The 22,635-nt window shown below is 36.6% G+C and overlaps 1 protein-coding gene across 1 annotated transcript in view; it reads right to left on the reverse strand.

The window, feature by feature from the left end:
- Positions 1-36: 36 nt before the first annotated feature.
- The window catches only part of myo10 (myosin X), a 141,055-nt gene continuing 118,456 nt past the window's right edge, over positions 37-22,635 (reverse strand). Inside the window, exons 23-41 of the mRNA XM_028472537.1 lie at positions 22,411-22,635; positions 21,449-21,488; positions 16,951-17,895; positions 15,248-15,368; positions 13,857-14,100; positions 13,572-13,667; positions 12,262-12,355; positions 11,544-11,599; positions 10,479-10,621; positions 10,089-10,280; positions 9,465-9,622; positions 8,326-8,449; positions 6,860-7,157; positions 6,580-6,787; positions 4,963-5,099; positions 4,767-4,887; positions 2,834-3,310; positions 2,561-2,752; positions 37-1,771 (exon numbers count right to left, since the gene is read on the reverse strand). Coding sequence (XP_028328338.1) covers positions 1,661-1,771; positions 2,561-2,752; positions 2,834-3,310; positions 4,767-4,887; positions 4,963-5,099; positions 6,580-6,787; positions 6,860-7,157; positions 8,326-8,449; positions 9,465-9,622; positions 10,089-10,280; positions 10,479-10,621; positions 11,544-11,599; positions 12,262-12,355; positions 13,572-13,667; positions 13,857-14,100; positions 15,248-15,368; positions 16,951-17,895; positions 21,449-21,488; positions 22,411-22,635 — 3,982 coding nt within the window. The 3' untranslated portion in view covers positions 37-1,660. The remainder of the gene's footprint in view (positions 1,772-2,560; positions 2,753-2,833; positions 3,311-4,766; positions 4,888-4,962; positions 5,100-6,579; positions 6,788-6,859; positions 7,158-8,325; positions 8,450-9,464; positions 9,623-10,088; positions 10,281-10,478; positions 10,622-11,543; positions 11,600-12,261; positions 12,356-13,571; positions 13,668-13,856; positions 14,101-15,247; positions 15,369-16,950; positions 17,896-21,448; positions 21,489-22,410) is intronic.

A 22,635-nucleotide genomic window follows, 5' to 3' on the forward strand; every position in this document is an offset into this window, starting at 1 on the left:
TGAATTGAACAAACAATTTTCTGTCACTTTGTGTGTTTTTCGAGTAGTTTTTTGTATTTTTGTTGTTGCTTCATGGTTTTTAGAGTCAACTTTGTTGTTTTTTGTATTTTCTGTCATTTCGTGTGATTTTTTGGAGCCATTTTTTGTGTATTCTTGTCCCATGTGTCCGTATGAGTTCTTTCCACATCTTTCTACATCAAAGCAATCATCAGACGCCTCTGAGGAAGGCTGGCAGTCGAAACATGTTGGGAGATCAAAGTAAATTTCAAAGTACTTTTCCTGAAAAAATATTTTCCCGAATAAATGAAACCTTAACATAATATATATTAAAAAAAAAAAAGAAAAAATGAAATTGCTGGAATTATTAAACGTAAAAAGTATTTTATGTTACAATCTGCCTTTCTCTAATATATTGTAGCTGATAATTTGAGCACATATTGGCTGATTTCTGGATATTCTGCATTGTTTTGGATGACTTGCACAGCTGAGTATTAATAACTTGGCAGTTAAAGGTGTAAGAAGTGAACAACCGGTCAGATTGTGGCATCCATGAGATTCGGTTTTAAAAAAATTGGTTCAAATTCAGTTTGAAAAGGCACTTTGGGATGAACCGTGACCTTTTATATCATCAACAAATCAGTCACAAATAATCAATTACCTCCAAAAGCTGATTTCGACATATACAGTTCACACATTACTTACAGGGTAACACATCATTTTAAAGGAGAGGTTGGAGTTTGAAACATCAAAGGAATTTACAAAAAAAAAAAAAAAACTATACATTCAGGCAGTGTAAAAACACGCCTTTAAAAAAAAAAATCCTCACACACGCACGCACGCACGCACGCACACACACACACACACACACACACACTTTGAAGAAAAACAACAACAAACCAACATAACCAGCATCTAATCACTCTTAGCTTAGCTTCTTTGGTCTCAGAAACATCTGTACAGGACGATTTTTACCATTTAAATAATTAACATCTTATTTATTTACCGCATTTTTTTTTGGACTAATATATATATATATATGAATACATATATATATTTTTTTTAAACACAGGTCCTGATACAGACATTGAAGGCAAACAAGTGTTGAAAACAGCACCAAATATATATATATATATATAACCTCATATCCAAACTGTTGGGCCCGTTTCTTGCTTTGTGTATTTAGTGACCTTTGACCTCCACAGGACTTCTCTAAGTGCAGATTCGGTGCAGTCGAGTGATGAAAGCCAAATATTCATGTTGCTGCTGACAGCAATACTGTCTGGTATCATGAAAACAAACTGTAATACATGTTGGAATGTTTGATCAGATCAACCCAATCAATTACTTCCTAAAAATCTCATTACAAATGCCTTTAAAAAAAAAAAAAATAGAAGTGATGAAACCTTTTTTTTTTTTTAGCTAGCAACCCCTGGATTGTCCGCTCACCAAATCCTTCATGACACTCATATTTGATCCTTCCACTTGAAATGATTGACGACTGAAGGAAATATACAGCTTTTTTTGTTCAGTTCTGCAGCATTTGAAGACGGTCTGACATCAGACGTATGTCACGTGATCTAGGAACTACACACGATGGTGTATCTGAGTACAACCAGCGTCCATGTGGCACTGAGGCAGACGAGAAGGCAGAGGTCAAAGTTCACCAGGCGCTGCTCTGGCTGCCATGGCTACTGACCGACTGACAGTTGCTGTAACGCTTCTTGACGATCATGCTGATGTAAGCTTTCATTAGCTTAGCGATGTCCATCACCTGCAGAACACAGGAGAACCTTTATGTGATGATGGCTCACCTACACAGTTTATATGTGACTCTAGAACAATAAATCTAAACCATTATTGTGATTAACATTGGAAAAATACTATTATTATGATGTAAAAAACTGAACTGTGAAAAAATATTTGATAATGTAATAATAGCCAGAGATGTTCTACTACATTCATATCAGCAAAGGGTTTTCTGTGTTTGTGGAGTCATTTAATGTATGTTTTTGTATATATTTTCTATATCATTTTGTATGTTTTTCTCACATTTTTTGTTTTTGGAGTCATTTTTGTTGTCATTTTGTGTGATTTTGGAATCATCTTTGCATATTTTTTTTAATTCTTTTTTTTATTTTTCTGTCATTTTTTAGGCATTTTAGTGTATTTCTGTTAACATTTTGGGTTTTTGGAGTCATCACTGTGTATTTCTTTAGTCCTTTCTTGTATTTTTCTCTCATTTTACGTGATTTTAAAATCATCTTTGTGTTATTTTGTTGTCGTTTTGTGTATTTTTCTTTCACTTTGTGTTTTTGGAGTCATTTTTATGTATTTTTGTTGTCCTTTTTTGTATTTTTCTGTCACTGTGAGTTTTAGGAGTCATTTTTGTTGTCATTTGGGGTTTTTGGAGTCATCTTTTGACATTTTGTGAAATTTTGTTGTCATTTTTGTTCTTATGTGTATTTCTCTTTCACTGTATGTTTTACGAGTCATTTTTGTCGCCAGTGGCCCATGTCTAGTGCAAACATTAAACAAACAATGTATAAGTGCATTAACAAACCATCTGAGTTTCAAAGAGCAGCTCTCTTCCTTCCACAGCGATCTTGTAGGCGTTGGCTAATGGCGCTCCAAAGGACAGGATCAGCTCGTAGGGGAAAACCTCCAGGGGCCACGGTTCGCCTCGTTTGTAGACAGATATGGCCTCACGACTCACACCCAGCCACAGCTCAGAGGGGAACGCTCCATCACAGCACTGGAACCACCAACAGGAAGAACGTCATCACCACTGAACGAGTTCCTGATCTTAAACATAGAACCCATGTTCAATCCTCACCTCAACGTTAAACAACGTGGATCCATATCCCTTCCACTCCTTCACCAGAGCCATGTATTTAACCATGGCCTGTTCCTGGTTCATTCCCTGCAGTTTCTTCCACTTGTCCAACACGCTGGTTCTCACAGCTGCCATCTCCTCCCTCATCCACGCCTCAAAGCTGTTCTCCTCCTCCAGTTTTTGTCGACTCAGCGAGTTGCTCCTGAAGCTCCGCCTCAGAGTTCCTTCCAGGAAGCTGGAGCGTTTCCTCTCAGACGTCCCCGATCGATCGGACACCGAGCCGCTGCCGGGGGCGAAGGTTTTAGCTGAGTTCTGGAGGCGGGCCCGGAGCCGTGCCATGGGGAACACCTGGGACAGCTCAGGAACGCTGGACTGGGCTTTGTTATCACCCAGAAGGTACTGGAGCCTCAGAGCAGCCAGGAACTGGAGCGTCTCCTCGGGGGCAGGATACTGACCATGGATCACAGCTTCATGAGCCTGAGGAGGGCAGAGAAACCGGAGCAACTCAGCACTGAATGGACCAATTCATACAGCTCAGCTAGCTGAGCATTACTCAGCAGTTAGAGTAACTATAGCCTGAGGTTTTAGCTGATTATGGGCGGGGCTCCTGGAGCAGTTAAGACACGCCCAATGTATACTATAAAAAGCTATGCTAAGGCTGTGCAATTAATTGAAATTTGATTATGATCTCGATTATTACACTCAACGATTACAAAAATAACATAACCGAGAAAAAAACGTTTTTAAAATGTTTTTAAAATATACATATATTTTACAATTGTTTTATTTGCTAAATCAAACAAATTTCCACGAGAAAAAACGATAATTAATACTAACTTGTTCAACTTGTTTAATGTACACAGATGCAAGCTCATCAGCTCCGCAACAACAAGTTTTTTCTATAATCAGCCATCCCTAATCTATGCCAAACTCAACTCCCAGGGCCCAATTCCGGCCCTTTGGAGCATCCGATTTGGCCCCCAGGAGAAAGTAAAAATAAGTGACAGAACAAACATGAATCAACGTGTAAATTATCAACTAATTTGGTTGTAGATATAGGAGTCCAATATTAGAATATTTGCCAAAGCTCAGTTTTCCCGCGCTTACAGTATATCACATGATGGTAGTCATTTTTAAAAGCTCAGTTGTTTTAAGAACTCTCAATTTTTCCAAAATCCTTCAATTTTGCTCCAATTATTCTACAAGATTTTCTCAAAATAAACAAAAAATTGTCACAAAATCATGTACATTTAGTCCTGCAGGGACTGATATCTGGATATTGTCGGCGCCTTACATCCTTTACTTATCATTTTAAACATAGAAGTGCAAACTAGGGCATATTGTTGAGTAAATTTGTTGTTTTCCCACTGAATCAAACTGGTCTGTATTTGGCCCTTGAACTAAAAATTAGTTTGACACTCCTGCTCTATTCTATGCTCACCATCTAGTCGATACTCACTATAGTTCTCTAATAACAATTATTTTAATCCAATCTACTCGCCACAGAGTTAAGAGTCAACAGGTGCTAGTTTTCATAGAAGGGGCGGGGCCAACAGTGGCGTAAGAAGCCACCAATATGTCAAAAACGTCCATTCTCAGCCAATAGCAAAATAGCAAAATTAAATTGTAATAGCCTTTTTTCAACCAATAGAAGGCAGTCACTGACATTTTTACAACAAAATACACCAAATTAAAATACTTGGTTAAGGATCATTCAACAACACTACTTAATACCCAGATAAATATATTTGTTTTCAGCGGAAAAAAGTGGTTTTGCAGTTTAGTTACTTTTTAAGGATGATTCTTGCACCCAAATAAAAAGTATGTGAAATTGTAAAGTAGATATTACTTAAAAATAAAATAAAATAAATGCTTCCATCGCAACAATTTTTGTTGAGAAAGACTAAACATCTAAACGCTGAATCCCTTCTACCTGCTCAAACATGAAGGCAAACTCCACGCTGTCCTTTGGTACGTTCTCCGTGTCCACAAAGCAGTAGAGCTTAAAGTAAAACTTCCAGCCCGTGTTCTGCTCGTCTGCACTCGCTGAAAGCCTGAGGACCCAAGTGTGAACGTTAGCAGTGACCAACATTGTTTTTTTTTTAAATCCCTAAAATACAAACACTGACTTTTCAAACTTGGCGAGCACGTCGGCCACCACCGTGCGGCTCTCGATGGCTTTCTCTGTGGTGTCGTTGTGTTCGAACAGAGCAAACATGTTCCTGCTCTCCTCCATGGCCAGACCACGGATCAGTTTCTCCACCACCTGAGAGAAAAATATATATATACTGTATATATATCACAACAACAAAAAAATCACAATAAAGAAACTAATTTTTAACTGAACACTGTTGTTTTCTTTGTGTATTACAGAGATGGATAATTTGTATGACCTCCAAAGTAAATGCACAAATTGACTCAAAAAACACACAAAATGACAAAAAAATCCCCCCAAAAATGACACAAAATGTAAGAAAAATATACAAAGTGACAACAAAAATACACAAACGTATACTATGCAATTTGACTTCTACATTAAGAGAAGCACAACCTAACTATGGATTAAAAATAAGCTACTATTATAAAAACTGTTGAATAATGAATCCTGATGCTGCTGGAGTTAATTGTACTAGCACCACATTAGCATCACATTAGACTTTCAGCACGAGCAAAATAGTCGACTGTGTTAAAGTTTCATTTATTCAGACAACTTTTTTCAGGAAATGTACTTTGATCTCCTGACATATTTTGACCGTCAACTGCCAGTCTTCTTCAGAGGCGTCTGCTGATCAATTTGATGAAATTCTTGATTCCAGCGAGTTCTTTTTATCTTCTTTTTGAATAATATGTTAAAGTTTCATTTATTCAGAAAACTTTTTTTAAATTAAATTTACTTTGATCTCCTGCCTTTGAAGAACACTGGCAGTTGACAGTCGATACATGTCAGCAGATCAAAGTAAAATTCCTGAAAAAAAAGACAAAATGAACTTTCTGGAATTATTCACTTATTGAAATTGTCAGATGACTTTGACGTAATAATTCCAGAAAGTTCTTTTTGTCTTCTTTTTGAATAATTTTCAGGATTCATTTATTCCGACAACTTCTTGACTCTGAATAAATGAAACCTTGACAATATGAATCAAAAAGTAGACAAAAAAATACTTCCTGGAATTAGTTGACTGGTAACTACTCCTTCCATTGTCCCACCCTAACTCCATCTCCCCTGTTATTTCCCCCTCTCACTCAGGTGTGTAACACTGCCCTCTCTTTTTATATCTTTCCTTTTAATATAGTTTTTCGGTAACACTTTACTTGAAGTTTTATACATAAGACTGACATTATGCTGTCATTATTATGACATGACACCTGTCATTAGCATGAACAAGGTGTCATTAAGGCTGTCATTAAGTGTTGTTCACTACCGTAACCCTTTATTACCCTAACCCTACTTAACCCCAATCCCTCCACTTAACTCAAAAATTTCCAACATAGCTCCAAAGGTGTCATAATTTAGCAAACAACATTTAATGACAGCCTTCATGACATCTTATTCATGCAAATGACAGCGTAATGTCAGCATTTTGTATAAAATGTCAAGTAAAGTGTTATCAGTGGTCACAATCATGCAAAAAAGTACATGTATTTATTTAATTGCAATAATGAAACATGCCTAGCTGTGGTAAAAAGATTGTACTATATGTGGTGTAGGTAGAAAGAAAGTTATAAAAATAAAAATAATGGCACACCTCTCCAGCCGTAGTGTGAGAGTTGATGGTGATCTTGCAGGATCCTCCCCCATGGCAGTGCACGGTGGTGCTCATCTCCTGCCTGGCCACAATAGCACGGATCTCCTCCTGTGATGGAACGTTCTCTCTGGCTCGAGTCTTCCTCAAAGAGTCGAAGGCGAAGGCGGCGTAACGGTCCATCTCCGTCCCCGGGAAGAGCTCACGGGTTCTACAGAGAGTTAGATTTGACTTACAACCATCGGAATGACAAAAGGAAGTGGTTTTATTTGCTGAATCTCACCTCTTCAGATGGAACTTGAGGTATCTGAGGATGCTTCTTGTTGGGATGAAGGTACAGGACATGCAGGTGAGGATCTTCCAGCTGCAGAGGTTCCCGGGGCTGCTGGGCAGTGGCGGCCGTGCCGTTTGTTTGATGAGCTGACAGTAGAGCTCATCACGTAGAGGTTTGAGCTCCTGGCCAGTCTGCAGGACGCCCTGGATGATTGGCACCGGGTCGGCCACGCCCTCCAGGTGCTGCAGGGAGCTGAACACCTTCAGAGCTTCCTCTTGCAGCGTTGTGTAGCTTCTGCTCTTTGGAGCTGAGAAGGAGAAAATCACATCATGTAAAGGACTAATACATACAGTATGTGTCAAACTCAAGGCCCGGGGGCCAAATCCAGCCTTTCAGAGCATGTGATTTGGCCCACAGGAGAAAGTGAAAATGATAAAGAAAACATAAATCATTGTGTAAATTACTAAATAATTCAGTTGTAAATTGTTGTTGAAGGAACTCAAATTTTTTTCAGAATCCTGCAATTTTTGTCAAATTATTCCACAAAATCTCCCCAAATTAAATTAAAAAAATCTAAAAATCAACGGGCATTTAAGTATCTGTCACTTATTGCTTGGATATTGTTGATGCCTTCCATAGTTTATATCTAATTTATAACTGGAAGTTTGTCTAATACAAATAAAATAACTTTAATAAAGCTCTTTTTCTTTTGATGTTATGTCATTAGTCCATAATACATAATATAATATTTTCCATTCTCAAGATTCTAAATTTAAAGATGCTGGAGATTTTGTTTAATCAGATAAATCTACAATGTGTAGGATTCATGGATCAATACAGCAAAGATCATTTGCTAAAAAAAAAAAAAAAGTTTGGTTTTGATCTCCACTGTAAACATTCTCTTATTTAATAATATGTTAAGGTTTCATTTATTCAGATAATTTATTTAGGAAAATTACTTTGATCTCCTGACAAATTTCAACTGTCAACTGCCAGTCTTCTTTAGAGGTGTCTGCAGATTGCTTTGATGTGTCCTTGACTTCCGCGTAATAATTCCAGTAAGTTCATTTTGTCTTCTTCTTTATGTTATATGGTTTCATTTATTCAGATAACTTTTTTCAGGAAATTTACTTTGATCTCCTGCCTCTGAAGAAGACTGGCAGTTGACAGTCGAAACCTGTCAGGAGATCAAAGAAAATTTCCTGAAAAAAGTTGTGTGAATAAATGAAACCTAAACATATTATTCAAAAATGAACTTGCTGGAATTATTTCCAAGTGTTATTAAGTTTCCAACATTGCATTGTGGGACATTTTTGCATGGACATTTTTTCGTGTGACTTCCAAAATGACACATTTCTGTCTTTTTTTCAAAGAATTTGTCCCTTAAAAAACTGTACTCGACAAAAACTATGGTGGAAATTTTTTTGTCAACATTATTTATTCTTCTCCTTAGTGTGTGCTTGAGTCAAACTCACCGGTGAAATGAATGTCTCCGTAGGGCAGCGGCAGCAGCGGTGAATGAAGAGGGTGGTGGCTGTAACGAAGGATGGGGTTCCTCTTGTAGATCTGCTCCACCACCTCCAAGTTCAGACAATTCTCCTGTAGAAGACAGACGTCAGCGTTCAATACGAGGCTTGAGTATTTAACTTAAGTCATTTCAAGCATGATTTAGCTGAGTCATTCCATGTCATTTCAACACATCCCACGCACTTTGGTGTAAAAAAAAAATTTTTACCAGTTGTTCTGTGAGTGTTCAATAGGCAAACTGTACATTTTTAGTTATATTGGTTGAACACTTTCAGAGATATGGACAATTCAGTGAAGAAGGGGGGGGATGTGCCGATTTTCACTCGTCCTTATTTTTCTTCCATGTTCAGCTTCCAATATCTCAGGAACTACATCACATAGGAAACTGAAATGTGGTATAGTAATATAGCTTCACCTACTCTCTCAGAATATGGAATAAATATCTGTTATACATCCTATCTGGTGGACATGCCAGCTCCTCAAAATGGGGTTTCAGTAAACAACTTAGCATATGCCTCAGCTAACTGTAATTCTATCATCTTAGAGCTGATTGTTCACATCACAAATGATTAGTCACATACATGCAATGGTTCTTGGTTGACAGTGTCTTGAAATCCGAAAAAATACTTTTTCTTTTTATTACTATTTTCATTGGCCCATAACTGCATGTCGGAATGTAACAACATCTGATTTCTTGGGATATAATTTTTTTTTCTTTATGCAACTTCTTCGTTTTTATTTTGAACCCCAACTTTGGGTTATTTCACCACTCGCGGATATCGATAATCCTTTACGTGAGGCTTTTGTAGCTTGGCTCTGTGTCTTATAATCATTTATTGTTTATTAGTTTATTATGTAAAAATGTTTTTAAAAAATTCCATTGCATCAGAAAAATATTTCTTTTTTAAAACGTAATATTTGCTATGAACAAATTTCTCATGTTCTACATTTTCTCTTTTTTTTGGAGGTGTTTAAAATGCAGGGTTTTTTTTAGACATAAGTGCGTGGATCACTTGTTGAAATGACATGGAATGACCTCAGCTTTAATTACATATTGTCCATCAGAAGATGTTTGTGCTCTCCGTACCCTGATGTCCTGGATGAGCTGCTGAGTCGGCGTGTCGATGGGAGCTTTGGTGTCGATGACGTTCTGGATGGAGTTGGACCAACGTGTTGCTTCAGTCAGCAGTTTACAGTAGAGTCGGTACGAGTGTTTACGTCCGTACACGATCACGTTCCAATAACCTGTTTGACAAACACAATAAAATGATTTTCAACATTTTTACACACATACAGATCTCAAGTCAACTCTTCATTGAACGAACTTTACGTTTGGAGAGTTGGAGGAACGTAAACAACGACTGGAAAAGAAAGCCCGAGGAAATACGGAAGAAAAAGACTGTGAGGAGGAGTAACAACAGGAACAATGACTGCAGACGAGAACACATCACAAAAAAAAAAAAAAAAAAAAAAAGGGAAGAAACGAGGTTGGATGTAAAATTATCTGTGTTCAAATTAGGGGACGGATCTGGATAAGCATAATGCTTTTTTCCGTTGCCCTTTCCGGCATGAAAAAGGATGTGATTTTGAATGTCAAATGAATTTTTGTGAATGGGACCATGTCGGAAATGAACTGAATAAATAAATAAATAAATAAAATAAACATTCTTAAAAAGCTGGTCAACCAGTGAGAACAAAGCTCGTTCCTCACCCGTCTCTTTGAACACCTTCTCATCAGGCTGAACCACGGAGCAGAGGCTGTTCAGCACCAGTGTTCCCAGTTTCAAGGCGTTACGCTCTGAGCTCTTATAGTAGTCCAGGGAATTGTGGGTAAGCAGGAACCAGCGCTTCTTGAGTTTCAGAGATGCTTTAGTGCTGTTCTTCATCTCCTTGTGCAACCAACCTATGGAGCGGTTAAAAACAATACATAACATTTTATTTGCTTTATAATATCACAAGTTGACTCGTTGACAGTTGTATCAGACAAATCTATCACTTCCAGGAGCTGAAAACAAGCAGGATATTGAGCTGAAATGATTGAAACACCTTGACACTGATGAATAAACAGTGAATGTCAGTGATTTTTCTTTCACTTTCTCACCTCTGATGATGAACTCCTGTCCGTCGACGCGAGTGTCTCCTTTGGAGCGCTGCAGCAACGTGATCCAGTGATGCATTTCCTCAGGCGTGTCGGCGTTACAGTGAAGCACACGGTTCGCTGTGATCATCACGAAAGAGTTTGGCCTGTGATGGAAACAGGTGAGACGTTTATAAAGAGAGGACGGATAAAAAGGAGAAGTCAACACCTTGATTTTAGATTCCAAGCTTGACAATTAAGATCAAAGACAGAGAACTTTGATCACAGGATCATGTGATTCACATCAACATTTAGAATCTAACCAATCTGAACATTATTGTTGTGATTTTTTTGTACATTTTTGTAGTTGTTTGTTGTTTTCTGTCATTTTGTGTGTTTTTGGTGTCATTTAGTCATTTAATTTGTGTGACTTTGTGATTGTTTTGTGTGTTTCTTGTGTTATTTTGTATATCTTTCTCTCATTTTGTGTGTTTTCATTGTCATTTTGTGTAATTTTGTTGTTGTTCATGTGCCCTTGTCATGCTTTTGTTTTCTGTCATTTTTTTGTGTTTTTGTTGTGTTTATGTTGTCATTGAGCGTATATTGCTCTTATTTTGTGTTTCTTGTGTTATTTTGTATATCTTTCTCTCATTTTGGGTGTTTTCAATGTCATTTTGCGTAATTTTGTATTTGTTTGTGCGCTCTTGGTATCATTTAGTATATTTTACTATCCTTTTGAGGGTTTTTAGTGTCATTTAGTATTTAGTATGTGTTATTTTGTGTGTTTCTCTCTCTCATTTTGTGTTTTCATTGTAATTTTGTTGTCGTTAGTGTGTTCTTGGTATCATTTACTATCTTTTTCAGTCATTTTGTGTGTTTTTTTGTGAGTTAGTGTCATTTAGTATGTTTTACTCTCGGTTTGTGTGATTTTGTGATTGTTTTGTGTGTTTATTGTGTTATTTAGTGTTTGTTTTGTCCTCACGTTTGGGTTCAACGCTGTTATTAAAGTGACTCTGAGGTGGATTTATATTAGAGCACAAAAAAATAAACCAATTTAATCCGAAATGGATGTTGGATGCAGGCCCTCACCTCTCTGGATTATCAGATGCACAGACCGAATCGATCATCCCCACATCCAGCGTTCCCTGAAGAGAAACACGCACACACACACACACACGCACACACAGTAGGAAGATAAGTAAAGGTTGGGCCTTTGGAGTTCTGAGTGTTGGTAATGAGTTTGACATTTGCCTGCTCCCTGGAAACCAATTATCACATGTATAGATCGCTCCCAGGCACCAACACTGACAAAAGCACCCAAGTGTTCTTTCTCACCACTTTCTTCATTGTGTGTCACTTCAAAACAAACCATTACAAAATGTTGCCGAAAAAAAAACATCATAAAGACCAAAAGAGGTTTGAATCAGGAAGGATGTTGGTTTCAAACTGAGTGCAGAACAATTTAAAGCACGTCAATCAATGATGTTACGCTGAGCGATTTTAAAACGAGGAGTCTTCGTCCTAGAAACCTCTTATCCTGCATGACATGTTAAAGTTTAATTTATTCAGATGACTTTTTTCAGGAAATTTACTATTGACATTTACTTTGATCTCCCAGGAGATCAAAGTAAATTAATTTGGTCTCCTAGGGGATCAAAGTAAATTTCCTGAAAAAATTTGCCTGAATTATTGAAACATTAACATATTATTAAAATAAGAAGACAAAATGAACTTGCTGGAACTCTTATCCTGTAGCCACATCCTACAACTCAATTTCAAAGAGTGCTTTGCTCCTCCCAGTACTCACCACAGCGTTTTGAGGGTTGGCCTGCTCGTCGTGCATCTCTCTGATCTCTTGTTCGGTGGACATGTGCACTTGACTTAAGACACTGAACCACTGACTGTAACCAAGGAGACACATCATCATCATCATCATCATCATCATCATCATCATCATAACTAATAGGCAATACTGTACTTGCAATCAATCAGCTTAGATTGTGTTACACTGACTCTCCTCGACATAGAAATCAAATCTATTCTTGTTTTTAACTCAGTGTGGATGTTTCCAGGTTTTATAACTATTAACTAAAGTTAATTTTTTGATCCTCATGAGCTGAAGAGTGAAAATGGATGTGAAACAAAAGTAACCTAATGACCCATTTCTGCCAATTTGTTTATTCTCTGTAATTCAATGTTTCATCTTATTCCATAACTCCGTTTTTGTATTACTCTGTTTTATATTGTATTGCACTATTTTTTTATTATTCTGTTTTTATTGTAAAGCGTCCTTAGGTGGCCTGAAAGGCACTTTTAAATAAAATGTAATATCATTATTATTATAATTGTCAATAAAGAAAGATACCGTACATGTGCTGACATTATATTACTAGAATATTCCAATAAATGAAATGTTCTCCTGCACTGCTCATCAATGCACTACTGCACTATTATCTTATTATTGTTATATTTTATTATTATTTTAATTTTTTTAATTTTTATACTATTATTATTATTATTATTATTATTATTATTATTATTATTATTATTATTATTATTATTATTATTATTATTATTATTATTATTATTATTATCTTGTTAGTTTATTTAGTTTTGCACATTCTAGTCTAACTACTGTTTATATTTATATTTATATTTATTATTATTTTTTCTAGTTGATTGTTATTATTTAATGTTTACACTATTAGAGAGAGCACAGCTCACCAAGTCAAATTCCTCGTGTGTATAACACATTCTTGGTCAATAAAGTTGATTCTGATTCTGGGACTTTTGTCTTTTTTGTCATTGCCATAAGTTAATAATTTTGTTTTATGTGTGATGTTTTTTAAGTTATAGGCACTCTAATTCTCTACTGTGTATGACGGAGAGTGAGATTTTTAACCATGTTATTGTTTATTTAATGTTTTTACTACTTTGTGATTTTTAAACTGTTGCATTTTTTGATCACAACACAAATACATTTGCCTTGCCTTTCATTTAGAAGTATTTTCTTTATGTTTTTAAATGTTAAATATGTGAATTTAGGTCAATGTTTGATGCAATGCAAGCCTATAGATGAATAAAGGTTGGTTCCTGTCTGGATTTTGTTCCACGTACCTTGCGTCCTCTGCTGACTCAGCGATTAGATGGTAGGTCCTCTCTTGCATCACTATGTCGATTCCGTTCTCCTTGCCCGTGTTATCAATGACTTCTCTGTTCATTTAAAAAAGCAAAAGCACCTCATGAGCTCCTGAGTGAATACAAAATGTTTCTCATATAAATCTTTAAAGATCAATAACAGTTTTTGCACTTAATAAATATCTATACAACCAAATCAATAATCTGTCATAACTTTGTATAGTCAGTGTTAAAGACAACCTTCTGGGGTCAACAGTTGCTTACTTAGCACCATGAATGTCCAGCACTCCCTTCATCTTCTCCTCGCTATCGTTCTCAAAGTACATGAGTTTGCTCTGACGCAGCACGAACCAGCGACGCTTCCAGTTGCGTCGAGACAGCGTGGACGAGCCGCCTCCCTTCTTATGCAGCCAGCCCTGCTTTAAGGCCTCCTGTTTGGCTCGGAACCACAAGAACGTCTCATCCTTCAGAACGCACCAGCGCCGCTTCCACGTGTTCATCAGACCGCCTGCAAGAACAAATAGGACGTTTGCTTTTTTGTCTTCATGCACCTGCACCATTGACTGGAACTGAAAGGTCAGTGTATGTTTTGGTCATTGTTGGATTTTACGCTTAGAAAATGATATTAAAAAACCAAACAATGAGTGGTTATTGGATTTTCATTTTAAAATTCAAAAAACAAGATTGAAATTCAAGACATTTCTCTTCATCATTGTCGACAAGGGACGAACAAAACTTTAAAAACTTGATTTTAAAGATAAAAATGAAGATAACCTTTATTAGTCTCAGAAAGGGGAAATTTGCAGCAAAGCATCACAGCGTAATAAAATTATATTTTTCTTAGTTTGATTTTATATGTAATAAAATTACAATTTTATGTTTCCAAAAACAAAAAAAGGACACGTTAGAAGACAAAAACAAACAAACAAACAAACAAACAAACAAAAAACACATTTTTCTCGAATGGTGCGACCGGAAGTTGCTGTTTTCAAAGTAAGAGCGCGTTTGAGGACGGTATTGTATTAAAGGTAAGAGCACCAAAATATGACTTGTACCTGTGGTTTCCCTCGCACTCACACACACTCTTTTATTATCTTTATTTAAATCAGTTTTATTTTTATTTACTGTTTTTTTTTTTTAAATGTGGTTTTTTTTCTATTCATCGTTTTACACTCATTTAGAGGTGGAGCTCATTTGCATTGTTTTGGTTTTATTGTTTTTATGATCTCATGTGCAGCACTTTGGTAACGTTTTGTTTAAATGTGCTATATAAATAAAGTGGATTGGATGGAATTTTATTGTTTAAAAGCTTCAACTTCTGTTAAACAGCAGAGCCGAAATGATTACATTCTCCTACACTGTCCTCAAACGCGCTCTTACTATGAAAATGACAACTTCCAGTTTATTTTTGTTTGTCACGGTCTTCTAACATTTAATTTTTTTATTTTTAGAAACAGAAAATGACAATCTGTCCGTTTTTTTTATTCATCCCTTCTTGACCTTGATTAAGAAAAAATGTCTTGAATTTCAGTCGTCATTTTTAAATTTTAAAATTTAAAATTTAAAATTTTCCTCTTTTCTTTTGTGAACAGAAAATCCATTGACTCTGAATATTGAAATAGAATTGATGCAGCATTTTAGGTCGAATGAATTACCTTTGATGTAGAGGAAGCTGTGGAAATAAGGCAGAGTCACGCAGCTGTAGACGGAGTCTCTGCGATACGACAACTCGTCATCTGTGTCGAATCTGTCAAAGTCGTCCTCGCTGTCCTCGAACTGGAATCAAAACAAAAGAATGAGGTTTATTGTGGTTTCAACATGTAACGGGTATAACATGAACACACCCAGGCCAGGAGAGCTCCCTACACTCTACAGCTGTCATACATACAGTACCATACATACTGTATCTGTATGTATGTATGCTAAGTATGAGTATAACTTGTGCAGGTCTCCTTTGAAAAAGAGGTTTTTAAACTCAGTGGGACTTTTCCTGGATAAATAAAGGTTAAAAAAAAAATCAAAAAAAAAATTTCACATTAGGGATGGGCGATATTGACAAAAAAAAAAATCCCGATAATTTCTAGCATTTATCACGATAAAAATCACGATAAATAAAAACTATAAATAAAAAAATTCACAACGCAAATAAATCTGAATACATCAACATTAGACACATTTAGAGCTCATGAGCTGATATTTTATGAAATATATTTGTGCATGTGGATTACTTTTAGTGTTATTGTATGTAATTAATTTATTTCCTCACTTGAAATAAAATTATGAAAAAATAAAATAAAAAAAGCACATTAAAAGCACAAATAACTTCAATAGTGTTTTTACTGCTGATGAAATATAATTAAAAAATATTGCGTTTAACAAATTGGGATGAATGAATAGTGACATTAGTTATGTTAATATTTATGTCACACAACGTGTTTGTTGGATGGTTGTCTGGTTTTAACCAAGTAGCGGTCCGTGTTGTATCGCAGCATAGTAGCTTCTGGTAGCCGTGACGAACACCTCACACACACAGACGGCGGTGTGTGCGGGGGGCCGTGCAGAGCTTCCGTAAACAACGTTCCGCTCCAGAGAATAATAAGTTGTTGACAACAAATGGGGAAGTTTTGGTCCGTGGAACGCGTTTTTTGGGGGGCATTCTTGGCTAAATTGAGGGACAAATGGCCCGTGGCCCTCACTAATTACCGACATGGGAAATTATTGTTTATATTGAGGGATGACATATTCTTACCGGTGAGAATGTTTTTGACGATAAATCATAAACAATAAAATATCGCACATTCCTATCTCACATCATTGGAAATCACACAAAAAAAAGATCAAATGTTTTGCCAAAAAGCGATGACAGCACAATATTTAGGATACTCAGTGAAATAATCAAATTAATTGTTTGTTGTAGTTTTTTGTTTTTGGTTTCATATAACAAAATTATATGGTTTGCTGTCAGATTTACTGTAAACTTTCAAATTATTAGTAAAAAAATGTTCCATATCCTTCCAGAACAGTTAAATCATTGGACATTCGTAATATATAATATGCAATATATTGTCTTCAGTTAGTTTGCAAAAATCAAAAATGTTACTTATTTCAGCAAACTTTGAAACGTAAGAATTAGTGGGAAAGATATATATTATTATTTTATATTGCATTTCCTTTTTTCCTTTATCTTGTTTGGAATAGAAAATGTATGGTCTAAAAGTCATATATTTTTCAAATTAAGATTTGGAAAGTCAGCGATCCAGTAAAATTTACCTCCTGGACTTATTTTACGCTTACTGTAAAAATAGCTTCTGATATTAGTTCATACGTTTAGCTGTGACTGAGGATAAAACAAACTCACTGATGACTGGTTGCCCTCTGAGCTGAAGCGGTAGACGCCTGAGCTGTTGTAGGTTCCAAGGGAGCCGCGGTAATCAGGTGACCACTGCCCACTGCGAGGGTTAGAGAAGGCCATGCTGCCGCTGGACACGATGGCGCCTTCGTCATAGTCGTCCTGGTCGTAGTCGGAATCCTCGTCTGGTGGGATCAACTCCACCAGCTCGTCAGACGGAGCCTCAGAGGAAGCCTGTGGGTGACAGTAGGCCGAGTCCCCGCTGGACGAGCTGCTGTGGCAGGCGGGTGTGGCAGGTGGGCGGGGCAGCGGCTGGTGGAGCACGGTGGTCGGGGGCAGAGGAGGGATCACGCCGTCGTTGGCGTACGGGTCTTCTTCAGAGGAGTCGTCGCTAGTTCGGATCCCGCTCGTCCGTTGCCCGTCTGAGTGACCGTGTTCACTCGGGTTTGGCGAATCTTTAAAAGCGTCGTCGTCGGCGTCAAAGCCTTCGTCGACCTCCTCTTCGTCGTCGCCTCTCATTTGTTCGTCCTCCTTCTGCTTCTCGGCTCGTTCTCCGACTCCCAGCGAGCTCTCAATGTTCCTCACGCACTCGTCGATCTCGTCAAAGTTGAGGGAGTCCAGGAACTGCTGCGCCGCCTTACAGGCTTCGTCCTCCAGCCGACGCAGCTCCTGGTCTCGCAGGAGCTGCAGACGGCTGAGAGACGCCTCGGTCAGAGAAAGCTCCTGACGCTCCTTCTGCCTCTGCAAGGCCTGGATCTCTCGCTCCAGACGCAGGATCTCCTCCACCTGAGAGGCTTCCTGAGGTCGCATCCTCTCATCCTCCTCCTCTTCAGACACGCCCCCGATGGTTTCCGTGGACTCCAGTTCCTCTTCAGGATCTGGAGATGTTGCGACAGCGACTGCGACCAGCTCCTCCACGTCACACAGTTGTTCAATCCTCCTCGCTTCTTCAGCCTAAAGCAAGAAAAATAAGGCGTTAGTGATAACTTTGTGTTTGTAAGTGAATCAAACAGATTTTTCTCTAAAGCGTGGTGTCAAACTCAGGGGGCCAAATTAATACAGACCAGTTTGAGTTTAAGTGGGCCACAGATTTCAGGTGGAAAAAGAGCAAATTCAACATTAATATTCCCTGGTTTGCACTTGTACCTATAAATGATGTATAAATGATAAAGTATGTGAGTTTATCAGTCACTGCAGGATCTGCTTTCTTAAATTTCACAGATATTGGGAATTTGGGGAAATTTCATGGAATAATTTGAGGAAAATTTGCCAGATTTTGGTCAAATTGGGAGTTCTTTCAACAATTTGAGATTATAAATGACTGCCGTCATGTGATATAAGAACTGGATTTTGTATTTGGTGGAGCTGAGATATCTACAACTGAATTAGTTGGTAATTTACAAAATGTTTCATGTTTTTTTTCTCTCATTTTTACTTTATTGAGAGAGCTCTAAAGGGACGTGTTCTAGAGGATTTAATATTTATTTACAACCGAGATCTGAACCCTTTCATTTGAAATTAAAAACAGCAGTGTGACCTTTTAAAAATTGGTAATAAATAAATAATAAATAGCTAAAAAAAAACATTACTTCAAAAGAAAATGATTGTAAAATATACAATGAGTACTACTTTCCATAAAATACTATTTACTAAAGATGGTTAATACAATGAAATAATATATAAACTATATAATGTGTGAGTACAGTGTATCAGTCCCTACAGGATCTTCACTTAAATTTCACAAATTTAGGGAATTTTGGGGAAATTTCATAGAATAATTTGAGGAATATTTGCCAGATATTGAAAAAATTGAAAGTTCTTTCAACAATTTGAGATTAAAAATGACTGCCGTCAAGTGCAAATACTGTGAATTTTAATAGATTTTTTTTGTATTTGGATGGGCTGAGATACCTACAACTTAATTAGTTAGTAATTTACAATATATTTCATGTTTTTACATTCCTGAGAGAGTTGAATTTGGTGCCCTAAAGGGCCGGATTTGGCCCCGGTCCCCTGGGCCTTAAGTTTGACACATGTTCTAGAGGATTTAATATTTATTTACAACCGAGATCTGAACCCTTTCATTTAAAATTAGAAGTAAAACCAAGCAGTGTGACCTTTTAGAAAAATAAATAATTAATAGTTTAAAAAAACATTACTTAACTTACTAGAAAATGCTCGTAAAATAAATGTCGAGTACTACTTTTTGGATTTTTTTCAATAAATACTAACTACTAAAAATGGGAAAACATCATGTGACACGATGTCGCGATATTTAAACGTCACATGATGTATCGTCAAGGACAAGAGTGGTAACGCAAAGGGTCAGAAAAAATATATATATATATAAAATAATAATCACACACTACTACACACCTGATTGTTATGGTGTGTTTTTAATATTTCGTTTCTATTTCAGTTGAAAATGTGCGGAAGCGGATTAGGGCAAATTTTGATGGAGAAAATAATTTTGGGTAAATCAAGAATAAAGTCTAAATGTCGAGAATAAACTCCAAATGTTGAGATTAAAGTTGAAATTTTGTTTTGATGGAGACTGTTGTCATATATGGTGAATTGGCACTAGTGCGTTCCCGTAGATTTGACATTATTAGCAAACCTTTGACTTTTATCACAATATTGTATTTTGAGTTTATTTTCAAAATTTCGACTTTAATCTCATCTTTTTTACTTTAATCTTGATATTATATTTCAAAATTTTAACTGTAATCCCAACATTTATTCTTGATTTGCCCAAAATTATTTTCTCCATCAAAATTTGGCTCTAATCCACTTAAATAAAAAGGTCATATCTAGAGTAAGTGTGTAAAGTCAAATAAAAGAATATTAGTGTTTTTTTCTTCTCACAAAATTCCCCTACCTTGTACCGTATCGTATTGCGTATTGTATCGCATCGTGAACTCAGTGTATCACCCCACCCTTACCGACCACTATGTATTTAAAACAACAAAATGTCTGAGAAATAAAAAAGTCTTACTTTTAAAATGACTAAACCGGATTCAGCTCATCCAACGTCATTTCCCTGCTATTGCTGATGTGTGTCTGAATTAATGACAACTCATTTATAAACATGAATGGAATGAGATTACGTACTGGTCCAATGCTGCCTCACCACTGGGAGAATGTGGACTGGTTTGCATGTTCTCCCTGAGGTGTTTTTGTGTATGTTTTTTTTTAATATTTGACTGTCAAAGTTGAGTAAACATGTGAGTCGGTGCTACTCTGTGATAAATCTGTGACGTCCAGGCTTTTATTTCATCTTCTAAACGTGGATAAATCCCAGGTTTTTACAAGTTTGAAGAGCAAAAGCTGTGAAATCAGATTAAAGTGTAACTACTGCACTGTTAAAATGTTTTCTACACTTTTAAAAGGCAAATTGTTCCACCAGCGCCCATGTTTCATTGTTTTTCTTTCTGAATAAAGTTCCCAATGGTAATAAAGTCTAAATGTCAAGAATAAACTCCAAATGTTGAGATTAAAGTTGAAATTTTGTTTTGATGGAGACTGTTGTCATATATGGTGAATTGGCACTAGTCCGTTCCCGTAGATTTGACATTAGCAAACCTTTGACTTTTATCACAATATTGTATTTTGAGTTTATTTTCAAAATTTCGACTTTAATCTCATCTTTTTTACTTTAATCTTGATATTATATTTCAAAATTTTAACTATAATCCCAACATTTATTCTTGATTTGCCCAAAATTATTTTCTGCATCAAAATTTGGCTCTAATCCACTTAAATAAAAAGGTCATATCTAGTGTAAGTGTCTAAAGTCAAATAAAAGAACATTAGTGTTTTTTTCTTCTCACAAAATTCCCCTACCTTGTACCGTATCGTATTGCGTATTGTATCGCATCGTGAACTCAGTGTATCACCCCACCCTTACCGACCACTATGTATTTAAAACAACAAAATGTCTGAGAAATAAAAAAGTCTTACTTTTAAAATGACTAAACCGGATTCAGCTCATCCAACGTCATTTCCCTGCTATTGCTGATGTGTGTCTGAATTAATGACAACTCATTTATAAACATGAATGGAATGAGATTACGTACTGGTCCAATGCTGCCTCACCACTGGGAGAATGTGGACTGGTTTGCATGTTCTCCCTGAGGTGTTTTTGTGTATGTTTTTTTTTTTAATATTTGAATGTCAAAGTTGAGTAAACATGTGAGTCGGTGCTACTCTGTGATAAATCTGTGACGTCCAGGCTTTTATTTCATCTTCTAAACATGGATAAATCCCAGGTTTTTACAAGTTTGAAGAGCAAAAGCTGTGAAATCAGATTAAAGTGTAACTACTGCACTGTTAAAATGTTTTCTACACTTTTAAAAGGCAAATTGTTCCACCAGCGCCCATGTTTCATTGTTTTTCTTTCTGAATAAAGTTCCCAATGGTAATAAAGTAAGTGGGCTTCTCAGCAGACATATTAAAATTTGATTTGAAGCCAGATTTAGCAGATATTCAATCATCTTTCTTTATATACCTCTCTGACGAGACGCTCCGCCTCCAGCCTCAGCCTCTCCCTGCAATGACACACACACACACACACACACACGCACACACACGTCAGCTGATGGATCAAACACAGAGATATGATGGACCGAAATGACGCCTAATTGGATTTCCTCTGGTTACTGAGTCACATCGATCCCATTAAAACCCTCAGAATGGAAAGAGAGACAGAAAATCCATAAAGCAGATACTTTATGGAACAAATAGTTAAGATTTTTGGGGGAACAGATAACAGTTGGACACAAAATAAAGTGAAAATATTTTTTTTTTTTTTTACAAATTTGGAATGATAATTAGCTTTTTGTCCACTTTACAATACTTTACCTGCAACCAGTACTGTAAAAAATATGTTTTTGTCTAGTTTTATTGAATAATAATTGAATTTCGGGCGGTTCTTAAACTTGATTTTTTTTTTCCCCCCATTAATTTCTTTTTTGTTTTTTTCTTTTCATTTTCATCTGTTACTAATAAGTTACTATAAGGGCAAAAAAAGAACCTAGACAAAAAAAGTAAATAGATTAGGACTAAAACAAAAAAAATAAATAAAAAAGAAAACAAAAAGATAAATAAAATATAGAAACCAAAGCAGAAAATAAAAGAAAATCATGATTTAAAAACGTGACTGTGTTTTTTTTTCCAGTGGCCCTAAAATCCTCTTCTGTACAAAAAAGACACAAGTTTAGAGACAAACAACTGTATCTTTTTTGTGGCTTAATTAAATCTGATAAAATACTTCTAGGAGGAAAATCAGAGATACATCAGTGCTCATAAATGTACTTCTCAAACATATCTATAAATAAATACACACTCTTTAGCCTGTCGTGGCTACAAAGAGGGAAATATAAATCCTCTAAAATAGGAAAAGGATGTTGATACATTTCAGGGATCAATCTCCACTAAACTAATTATAATGTGGTAAAATGCAACGCCCACCTCCCCATCTCCTCCTCCATCCTCCTCTGCTTCTCCTCTTCCTCCATCTTCCTCCTCCTCTCCTCCAGCAGCTGGCTGAAGGCTCTGCGTGCCACTCGTCCCCTGAGATGCTTCTGGAAAGTGAGCGCTGCCCAGCGCAGCAGCAGGAACTTCCTCCTCCAGTAAAACGCTCGGTAATTCTTCTGAATCACCACGATGCACTGCAGGTGCTTCCTGTACTGCTTC

Source organism: Gouania willdenowi, chromosome 17 (assembly GCF_900634775.1).
Source record: "Gouania willdenowi chromosome 17, fGouWil2.1, whole genome shotgun sequence".
NCBI classification, from domain to species: domain Eukaryota; kingdom Metazoa; phylum Chordata; class Actinopteri; order Blenniiformes; family Gobiesocidae; genus Gouania; species Gouania willdenowi.